Below are 12,088 nucleotides of genomic sequence, written 5' to 3' on the forward strand. Positions count from 1 at the left end.
CCACCCACTGCATTACTATATACTACACATTACTATCGGCCGCTTTGGCGTACAAATTGCGATGCTCAAGCGTCGGCACTTATACCACCACTCGTAGTATCCACCAACCTCTTTGTGGTTCATTCATAAAAATTGTCGAAAATGTATACTTTTCAAATGCACTGTCACTGGCGTCGGCGCTCTTCCGTTTCGCGCTCTCGTGCGTGTCGCTCTCAAGACGGTTTGTAATAAATGAATAAAAAAAGGGCTTTTCCACAATTCCTTACACTTCGTGTCTCTTCGGCACGACAACGAGGATATGCATGCTAAATTGCTGAGGCTATCGTTGTGCCGCCGTTAGTTGCTCGACCAATGTGCTCGCTAACGGTATAATCCACACGTACAGTTGGAACTTCAACGCTGTCGCGGTCGGTTGCGTCGTTTGCTGCGGTCGGAGTCCTTTTGTGCAATTTGCTTTACATAGTGTGCGTGCGAAAACGGCGGGAAAATCGTAAATTATTCAAAATAAAATTTCTTCACGCGCGGCAAATGTGGATAAATTAGTGCGAGTAGAAATTGTGAATTGAGAATTGAGAATTGAAGTTTGTTAAACAAGAATGTATATTTCCAAAGCTGTAATGGTTAGCTAAATGCGAGTGTATTTCTTTATTTTTTTTTTGTGTTTTTTGTGTTCATTTTCCTCTCTCTGCTTAAACAAATATTTACTGGCGCCAATGCAAATGGTTACATATGTATATGTTTATTCAAGTGCTCTTATATGTACCTTGTTGCTTTTCCCTCTTTATAGAGGAATACATATGTGTGTGTGTGTTTATATTACTCAAATTAACCAAAAAATAGCACTCTAAATTAAAAACGTTCTTCCCATACATTAACTTGGTATTTATTATCCATGAATGCACATACAAATGTAAATATGTCTGCTCTAGGTTATATGTATCTATTAGCTTCCGGAGCGGAAGCCACGCTGCGCATCTTCTAACCTTTCAAATACTCCTACATACGTATATTATGTTATTGCCGTTTTCTGTCGTATTTGTTGTTATGGCAGCAGTGCCAACTTTGTAGGAATAACTATGTGCACTTCATATACACACTTAGTTGAACTTAGACTTTACGAGTTTACTCGTTTGTTTGGTATTTTTAGATATGTATGTGACAGACGTGGTAGCAATTTCGAATTCATGAAGTTAGTAATTATCTGTATAACATACATAGATACATTTCTAATTTTGTCATATATAGCATACTCGATCTATTCTTACTGCTACAAGGAATATTCCAAAACCTTCTTGGGGGTATTAACTGTTTAATTGTAGAAATTGCAATCCTTCTTTAAAAAATAAATCAAGTACCCCTCATTACAATTTATAAAGTCTTCAATCACCTTACAGTAACAGGTTTCTGTATTAGGAGAGTATTTGACTACTTTTCAATCGACCTTACACTCCGACATCTGCATTTTGGACACAATCTAATACTAAAGGCATTATAATATTATCGGAGCCTTTTCGATGCTCAAACATTTCTATGTCATTTTCTAGTATCATATTCTCTAAATATTGAGAAAGAACTTTCGGGTTCGATCGGCTTTTCAGTAGTTACCTGATGACCTGTATGAAGTTGTAGAGTTGTGAGAATTAAAGTATGAAGTTGAAAACAGAACATTTAAAGCGAATTCCAATTGTCGTAAAAAATTGGTAAAAAAGTATTCAATATTAAGTTTTGTCATTTTCTTTTGAAACCTAGACCTAGAAATAGCAATTCTTCTTCAAAAATAAATCAATTTTAATTGTTTCCATCCTAGTCCCTTACAATTTATGCTAGTCACTACAATTTATAAAGTCTTCAATCACCCTACAGTAACAGGTTGCTGTATTAGGAGAGTACTAGGATAGACTATCTGTCTACTTTTCTGTCGGCCTTACACTCCGACATCTGCATTTTGGACACACTAAAATACTAAAAGCATTATAATATTATCGGTCTCTTTTCGAATCTCGTACAATTCTATACCCTTGTCTAGTACGGTCTTCTCGAAGAACTTTCGACTTTCGGCTTTTCGGTAATTACCTCGTTGGTCTGAGTAAACCTGTTAAAGTATGAAGTTGAAAAACGAACATTTCAAGCGAAAATTTCTAATTTTTGATAAATTACAATAAAAAAGAATAGTAAAGTAAAATCGAAATACTTTGTTAAGACAGCTCACTTATTGAACATAGAAATAAAGTTAATTATTTGCTCTATTACATTTCCTAATATTTTTATTGCTGTATTTTAATAACTCCAAACGAAGAATGGTATATATTGTGAAGTTAGCTGTAGCAAAGTAGAATTTTTCTCAGACTCGGTAATAATTGGTTGCGCTTTTTCCTTTGATTCAAAACATATGTCAGTTTATTATAATCAAGTAATATAATATAATAATAATAATACCCAGTTTATGTTGTTGCTTTCGAAATTATTTAAACTACTATCTAGGGTTGTAACCCTGTAAAGTATAAAAAATAATAAAATAGGTCGGGTTAGTTACCTCATCTATAACTCAAGCACGACTGGACCGATATATGGAATAAACATCCCTCTACCTAATAAAGGCTAATTTATTTCGAGGTTTTCCACTTTTTTAAAGAAATTAGCTCCGAATATTCAAATTGAATGAGGAATGTTTATTATCATTCGAAAGAACATTCTTTGCCATATATTCTTTAAAGATTATATATATATATTTGGCATAGGAACCGCTTTAAGCGATTATAGCCGGACTTTCATTGGGTTGAGGTTTTTTTATGTGGTGGGTCCCAAACCCTACGCACAACCGCAGAAGCGGGCTTCGCCTTCTCACTTTAGCTCGCCTTCAAACGGATGTCTGTTGGCTACCCAGAGGATACTTGGTCTAAAACCGGAAGTCGAGAGCTGCTTGAGTCATATGCAAAATAATCGTTCCTTTTCACTCCCAAGTGAATGACAATCAGAAACTTTCCTCACTTGCGTGAACTTCTGCATATGACACCATCCCCCTCGCTACGTCTCAGAGACGAATCGAAGAGGGATTCCCCGCATAGACTTTAGACTTTACATATCCCGATATTAAAACGTCTAACGGTGTGGTGGCCAAACAATTAATTGATGCGATGTGTTGGAAGTGACGCCGTCTTGTTGAAACTAAATGTCGCCGAGATCAAGAATAATCTATACTTGGATTACCCGATATAAGTGACATAACTATTTTAAAATAGAATGATCATCAACGATCACTATCTCATTTTAATTAGTTAAAACTTAAAAAACTGATGGTCGCTTACTAAACAGATAAAATTGAGGTCTATATTCGGTTCCATTCCATCATTCTTAGAAATTCGGGGTTTATTCCATTGGTGGTCACCATTTAGAGAAAAACTACAAATTTTATTTGAGAGAAACAGTAATACTAGTGAAGCTTCTATATTCCAACCCTTTGAACTCCGACCAGCAAAATTAATACTTCTTTTAAAGGAAGTTCTATAATGGTTGTACGAAACTATACGGTCATGCACCATCATTCTCAGTACTTCGTTTAACAATTTTAAGTGTTTATTTCATTAGCGGTTTTGATCTAAAGGAAAAATACAAATTACGAAATGGTAGTGACAGAGTGACTTTTTTCTCAAAACTAAAGAAACTTTTATATTTGAGGCCTTTGAACACCACTTTGACTAGCAAAAATAATACTTCTTTTCGAGGAGTATTAAAGTTGATATTTATTTAATTTTTTTCTACTCCTGACAAAATATTAAATATTGACATTGATACGTATATGATATACTGCCTGATACTGACAACATTATCATTCAAAGTGTATTTCATGCATACAAATGACTAGTCCATCTAAATGATGCAAACGGTTTGAGTTAATTTAAAGACACTTGAGTTATGGACTTTCAAGTATTCAACACTAATTAAAGAATACTTAATACTAACTGACAGTTGACGACAAAAGCTTGCCACGTACATTCCACTAGCCATTATCAGCACAACCGCATTTCCTATTATAAATTACTCCCCAAAGAAATGGGTATGAAATGATGATGCTTCTCTTGTTTTGCGGAAACGTCATTAAGCAAAATTTGTTAATGTCTTTTAAAGTGATTAAATTGTGGCGCCAACTGTAAACAGCTAAGGAAAAGCCAAAACACTAACAACAAAACCGGAAGATGCGCAATTAAGAACTTTCGCAAAAAATAACACAACAATGTCAACAAATATTTCATAATTAAGAAACTCACTGAAATGCATAAAATATTCAAATTCCGCTAACAAAAAAAAATGTTGACAAGCTGCAAATTGAGTGATAAGTAAGTGTGAGCGGATGGAGGCGGCAACCCGCAAACAAACAGAATACACACACACACGCCTCGTATACTAGATCAAAGTATGTTGGGCTACGACAAAAACAACTATTTGTACGTCAGTAAGTAGCAGCAATGAAAACAAGTGCCACGCACATAAATTGGAGCGAAGAGTATTAGGGAAGAAGTCCACCATACACCACAGCTCTGGGCTCGGGTCACGCCACAAGTTTCTATGCTGTGGCACGGCATACACTGGCACCACAATGTTTTCGAAATTTGTATGTAACTGATAGTAGTATTGCCGTTATAGACATACGCACGTATGGTGCGGTGGGTGTTGCGGCAACTCCCAGAGTACGTTTGACCTCAACGCACTTGAAAGTAAACAGCGTACAAATTCTCTTTGAGTTTGGCTACAAGAATTTAATGAACATTTAGAGACTGCAGAAAGCGTTTGTGGCCAGCCAAGGAGACTTGCAACAACGGCGATAGCAGCACAGCAACAACTAAGTGGGGTTACAAATTCAGCACCAACTTTATTTGGGTTTGGGTTAGGGTTTTTTAAGGGTGGCACACTCAACATACACCCGTTAAAAATTTAAGCAGCACTAAAAAGGCAACATTGCAGCGAAAGCGAGAACAATTAGAACCTTGCTTTGGTGCGGAGTGGTGAAAATATTCCTGTAAGATTACCCACTGCAACCTCACACAACACGGTCGCACTGTTCCGTGCCATGGAAATGGATGTTAATCTGCGTAAAGCAAGCGCCATCGAACTAATGACCATATCGGCGGGCTCCTACAGCAACAACAATAAATTCAACAATAACAACACCGCACCATCATTTGCCTTGCGTCCGGTAGCTCCTGGCACTCCACCGCCACATCGCATCGGCTGTTGCGGCATACTTGGTCGGCTGCTCTGCTCCGGCAGCGCCGGCACAGCGAAAACAGCCAGCAGCAGCAGTGACTATAACAACTTGAATAGCCTTCTGCCTAACGGCGGCAATCATCAGGCGTTGCATGTGAATGTGCCGGCTACACCTAGCGCCGCGGCTGTTGTTTCGGCCGTATGCAACTCAGGTCAGACGCGCCGTCCGCAGTCGCGGCGTACGCCGCAGGAAATCTACTTCGAGAGCCGCGGAAAGTCATGCAAGAAGCTACTTAAGTTCAACGGCTACTCAAACAAGGTAAGTCGAGTGCAAGATTTTCTGTTTTTATGTAGTTATAATGTTTTTAACCTCGTTGGAGAGCAGGTTTGAAAATATTTTGCTTTAACTTTGAAAATTTTTAACATTAAAAATTAGTATAGATCGGTCTGCAGGAGTAACAGTAACAAATATATAAATCGTTAAAAGCATTTCAAGCTTTTGGTGTTCAAGACGTTTTTAAGCATTTATTCATTAGTTAGTTAGATAATATGATTTTTTAAACCTCCTTAGCTTAACACCCATATTTTAGCATTTTTTACCTTGAAAATTTTGTTAGACTTTCACCCCCCTGCAGTAGAATATTAACAAGTAGGAGGACTTAGAATAGCAATTACCCGCTTGAAGAACAACAAGGCGGCGGGGGCCGATGGATTGCCGGCCGAGCTATTCAAATACGGCGGCGAAGAGCTGATAAGGTGCATGCATCAGCTTCTTTGCGAAATATGGTCGGAAGAAAGCATGCCCGACGATTGGAATCTCAGTGTACTCTGCCCAATCCACAAAAAGGGAGACCCCACAATCTGCGCCAACTATCGTGGGATAAGCCTCCTTAACATATAAGGTTATAAGGTTCTATCGAGCGTACTGTGTGAAAGACTAAAGCCCACCGTCAACAAACTGATTGGACCTTATCAGTGTGGCTTTAGACCTGGAAAATCAACAACTGACCAGATATTCACCATGCGCCAAATCTTGGAGAAGACCCGTGAAAAAAGGATCGACACACACCATCTATTTGTCGACTTTAAAGCTGCTTTCGACAGCACGAAAAGGAGCTGCCTTTATGCCGCGATGTCTGAATTTGGTATCCCCGCAAAACTAATACGGCTGTGTAAGTTGACGTTGAGCAACACCAAAAGCTCCGTCAGGATCGGGAGGGACCTCTCCGAGCCGTTCGATACCAAACGAGGTCTCAGACAAGGTGACTCGCTATCGTGCGACTTCTTTAACTTGATGCTGGAGAAAATTATAAGAGCTGCAGAGCTAAACCGAGAAGGTACAATCTTCTACAAGAGTGTACAGCTACTGGCGTACGCCGATGATATCGATATCATTGGAAACAACACCCGCGCCGTTAGTTCTGCTTTTTCCCGCCTGGATAAGGAAGCGAAGCGAATGGGTCTGGTGGTGAACGAGGACAAGACGAAATATCTCCTGTCATCAAACAAACAGTCAGCGCATTCGCGTCTTGGCTCCCACGTCACTGTTGACAGTCATAACTTTGAAGTTGTAGATAATTTCGTATACCTAGGAACCAACATTAACACCGATAATAATGTCAGCCTTGAAATCCAACGCAGAATCACTCTTGCCAACAGGTGCTACTATGGACTGAGTAGGCAATTGAAAAGTAAAGTCCTCTCTCGACGAACAAAAACTAAACTCTACAAGTCCCTCATCATTCCCGTCCTACTTTATGGTGCAGAAGTGTGGACGGTGTCAACATGAGACGGGACTAGGAGTTTTCGAGAGAAAGGTTTTGCGGAAGATTTATGGTCCCTTAAACATTGGCTACGGCGAATACCGCAGACGATGGAACGATGAGCTGTATGTGTTATTCGACGACATAGACATAGTCCAGCGAATAAAAAGACAGCGGCTACGCTGGCTGGGTCATGTTGTTCGAATGGATGAAAGTGCCCCAGCTCTGAAAGTTTTCGATGCAGTACCCGCTGGTGGAAGCCGAGGAAGAGGGAGACCTCCACTCCGGTGGAAGGACCAGGTGGAAAAGGACCTGTCTTCACTTGGTATTACCAATTGGCGCCAAACCGCCAAAAGGAGAGATGCGCGCTGTTGTGGACTCGGCTATAACCGCGTAAGCGGTTTCTACGTCAGTTAAGAAGAAGAAGGAGGACTTTTATCTTCTTGCAGTTTGTTTTGCATAAATGGGTCTTAGCTGGACAGTCACCAGCATCTGTTCTTTTGCTAGATCCTTCTGGCCGGAAGTAAATCGCAAAAGTTCAAGGATACTCTTCGCCCCAGTAAGGTCAATCTTTCCCTAGTCATAGGAGTTCTATCTGGCCATCTCTTCGGGAATCACGTGATCAAACTATAAATTTTATCGGAACATTTCCTTTTGGAATGTCCCGCCTTTGCGAGATCTAGGCAAAAGTTCTCACTTTTTTGGGCATCCCCGCGAATTAGCGGATATAGAAGAAAAAAGTAAATTTAAGTGAAGTGATAAATTTTTTTGGCATCACAAATGGCTGTCCTCAAAAGTGTAAGTGTGTTTACCTTTGGGAACATCGAACTTAACTTAACATAATCTTTGTTTTTATTCAAATATTTGATAAATTAGCTTTAATTTAAGTTACTTCTCTCGAATCAGAAGACAGAAAGAAATCAGCTGGTAGGTCTCTTCATTCTAAGCGGATTTGATTGCTGGATTGTTGTTGTCGTCCGCCAGAGTTGATACAATGTATTAAAATTGGTTGTATTAAAGAGTTATAGACGATAATTTTGTCGTCAAGGTCAAGTTTTTTTCTTGAAATATCGTATGCCTATAAGACGTATAGCGTTAGGTCTGCCTAATGGACTGCCTTGACGTGTACCCGGACTTAGCGGTCGTTCGTTGGAAAAGCAAAAGTGTTTTAATTTGAACGGTGAAAGAAATTGTGTTCAATTTTTCCCAGGTTTATCCAGCATGATGATCCGTGACTTTTTAAGTGAGTTCGGATAATATCACTGTAAAAACTGATATTTGCATTAAAAGGCTAGAAGAGCTCTGATACAGAGATCTTTTATTTTCCCATTTTTGGAACAATGTTGTATTTTTTTTAAGCTCTTTATTATTTTCATTTCATAATTTTAATTGGTACATACACAAGAGCAACTCCTCGACTTTCTTTTGTAAAATTGGTAGCGACAAGTTCCTTTTGTGGGCTGTTTGGTTCAAAGACTTTATTATGTGATTTGCAAAACTATTAAACTGTTCACATATTCACTTAAAACTCAATTATTATTCAAGTCTCTTATGGATACATCTATTAGATACAACTAGTGTCTTAATGTGCGTTTGAGCATTCGAAAGAAAGAAAGAATTTTAAATTTTCTATTTTTTCACACAATCGCTATTTCGACTTTACGTATAACATATTTCAATGAATCACTTCTATTCAATCTATCAATTCATTAACACTATTAACACTTCTAACGTTCAGTTCCGCACAAGTGGAGCTTTCCTTACTTATTAGTACTAATTAACTAATTCTAAGAGGCTTGTCCAAATTTCAGCTCATTGTTGTGACTGGTACAGCACAATAGAAACTGTTACTTAACAACACATATTTACGTTACCGTTATTTATTTGATAACAAGCTGTAATCATTGTATTATACACATAATAATACTTCCATCTATTGTAGCAGAGCATTTTGCAAATTTTATTTTGCAGAGTGTTCCATATTATATGACTAATAAATTAAACTAATTGAACTGAGCTAACTGTATTCAAAAATCTAATATTATTATTACAAAGTGCATATATGTATGTATGTACCTATATCGAACTTCGTAGCAGGTACACCATAAGTACATATGTTTATCGGGCTATAATACTCAGTAATACATGCATATATTACAATATTTTGACACAGTTGTGGTACACTAAATGCTTGTGTGCATGACAATGTTATACACTTGTCGCATAATGGCAAACTGCGCTGCTCATATGCGACATTTATTGGCGCACACGGCGTATGAGTGATCAAAGCGCCAGCGTTGTCGCGCTCTTGCACATGCACACACCTAACTGCAACAGCGACTCGTCAATATGCCCGGCTCCATTGTTATGCTACTATGTGATGCCCATAAATCATCTTCTTAGCCATTGAGTTGCTGTACGCGCGGTTCAGTTTGGCACCGTTACATGCATGTTCGTTCGTCTTTGTCGCGTTGCCACGATGTTGCAAAATCAAGCCCAACAACAAATAGTAAAACTACGCAGTAACTGGATATGCATACTTCAACACTACTTACGAACTCCTAGAAATCTAACTATATTATTATTTCTGTAGACTCCACTACATATGCATTTGGGTCCCAAGAACGCTCCACTTAAAGTTTAAAAATCCATTTTACCTAGTTTTTGTTGTTGTAGTAAAATGTTGAAATTTGTCATTGTATTTGAAACATTCTAAAATGGGTTAGTTCTGCAATACCCTTGAGAGAGTGAGACTGCCTGCCGTACTACTTGGTGAAGGCAGAGCCAACCGCACGTTGGCACACATTGTCATGTACATATTTACATACTTGCATTTGAATAGCTGAGTAGCAAGAGAGCTGCAGTGAGATAGTTGCCTTTGTTATTCGAGTAAGCCAAGTTGATGCACTTTCTGTGCAGTTGACTCAACTTGATTCCTTTATATTGAATATCTTTCTATTCAGGGATTTACAAGTGAGTGCGCTCCCTCGGTGACACACGCTATGCTTTCACGGCAATAAATTCTTATTTCCTACTCACATTTTGCATAAAAGTAAAATTAAAATATTGCATGGTAAATATATTATATTGAATAAGCGATTGGATGGATGAAGTTGCGGAAGCCTTGTTACTAAAATAGAAGATATTTAGTTGCTTAGTGTGGGAGTAAGCACAACTCAAGGATCAAAATAAAGTTTTTATGATCTCATGATTTAGTCGACGTAAACTTTTGTCTAATAACTGGAAGATATGTATCTAACTTCTGACGTTATAGCTCTCATACACAATTAACCTCGCAAAATTATTCGAAATATTTTGCTCTGTTCATACGAGGGGGAAAGGAAAAAACTCCTCTGATATTGATTGATTGGCAAAGATCTCACTTCCGATTTTTTGCATTTATTCAATGCTTTATAAAAAGTGTTACAGTGATCGGATTTGGATATTTGTTTCCATCTAGACGGCCACTTCATATGTCCGGGCTATGATAAAATCTCCCATCCAAGCTCCCGTATCTTCTGAAGAGTCTTCAACGGAGTGTGTGGTCTGGCGTTGTCCTGGTAGTACACTACACCTTTTCTGTTGGCCAATTCTGGATGCTTCAGGTCGATGGCCTGCTTCAAGCGGTCTAGTTATTCGAAATAGATCGTAGAATAAAGCGTCTGGACATATGGGAGCAGCTCATAATGGATGATTCCTTTCCAAATCCCACCAAAAACACAGTAAACGGCCTTCCTGACTGTCAATCCCGGCTTGGCCACTGTTTGGGACGATTCACCGGCCTTCGACCACGAACGTTTTCACTTCATATTGTCGTATGTGATCCATTTTTCGTCTTTTCGTCGTCAGTCACCATCCGCTTCAAAAATGGGTCGAGTTCGTTAGCATATCGCATGCGTTGATTCGGTCCAGAAGATGCACGAGATGCCACATGCCGGTCTAAATCGGTGATCTCCATGATTTTATCGGTATTCGTCGTCACAGATCTTCCGCCGACTGGCTTATCCATAGTGTCGTTTTCGCCCGCTCTGAATTTTCGGAACCATTCCTCCGCAGTTCGAAGTGATAGAGTACCATCCCCAAAACACCAATAATCTCACGGAACGTTTCTCTAGCTGATTTGTCTTTACCGAAGGAAAACTTTAAACCATGTTTACAAGTCTACAACTGTTAAACGCAATATCCTAATCATGTATAGCGTCGTTTTATAGGTTATGCCAAGGCCTTACAAAGATAAGTAGTATTGCCAGATACGAGCTCTGTAGCGCAGCACAAATGCTGCATTTATAGTGTGTGCTGCGCCCTTCTAATAATCGCCTAAATCGAACCATAAGTTTTTACCATATATGCCCCATGAGGACCTCAGTGCTTCTAATATTTTTTTTTTTTCGAAAATATAAGTAAGTCTCTCAGATATTTTAAAGAATTTCAGTGAAAATCTTTTTCTTCTAATAATATGTCTCATTACCAAAAACGAACCAAAATCGGGTCATAACTTCCACTAAAAAGTATTTAAAGTACTGGTGAAAATACGTTTCCATTAAACAGTTTATGATTTTCGTTGCTATTTTTCTACACATCACTGTACGTATATATGTATAGATCTAATGCAAGTATACTAATACAAATAACCTTGCGAATTGATGTGCTTAACTGTAGGATGGACAAACCAAAGTGCTGCTAATTAAACGTTCAAGCGTTGGACTCCCCACAGCAGGTGTACCGCAGAAGCCCCGGAGTCTCGCCCCGGGCGTCTGTGACGCTTGCAACATAACCATAAAGAGCACAAATCACAAAATACCTTCGCAAGAAATGGCAGAAGAAGAAATGGAAATAAAATCTCAACTGAAATGAAAAATCAAACTGCAAATGAAGAATAAAAACAAAACAAACATAACAACACAAACAAAGAAATAAAGAAACAAACAAGCGTATTGAAATTTTCGTCGTTGCATTGTGGGCGATTGAAAAATGAAAAATCAAGCTGCACATGAATGCCTGCTGGGAAGTGGGAGTACCAACTACCTGTGAGTACATACTGATAGTTAGAATAGAAATAAATGAAAAACTCATTCACCGTATCAAGTGGCATCATCAATTTTAGTCCATTTTGTGTTCGGGAG

The 12,088-nt window shown here is 38.6% G+C and overlaps 1 protein-coding gene across 1 annotated transcript in view; it reads left to right on the top strand.

Annotated features, from left to right (window-relative positions):
- Positions 1 to 357: 357 nt before the first annotated feature.
- LOC105216345 (uncharacterized) overlaps positions 358 to 12,088 on the top strand; it is a 64,039-nt gene continuing 52,308 nt past the window's right edge. The window contains exons 1-2 of the mRNA XM_029042914.2: positions 358 to 581; positions 4,126 to 5,521. Coding sequence (XP_028898747.2) covers positions 5,066 to 5,521 — 456 coding nt within the window. The 5' untranslated portion in view covers positions 358 to 581; positions 4,126 to 5,065. The remainder of the gene's footprint in view (positions 582 to 4,125; positions 5,522 to 12,088) is intronic.

Source organism: Zeugodacus cucurbitae, chromosome 6 (assembly GCF_028554725.1).
Source record: "Zeugodacus cucurbitae isolate PBARC_wt_2022May chromosome 6, idZeuCucr1.2, whole genome shotgun sequence".
Taxonomy (NCBI): Eukaryota; Metazoa; Arthropoda; class Insecta; order Diptera; family Tephritidae; genus Zeugodacus; species Zeugodacus cucurbitae.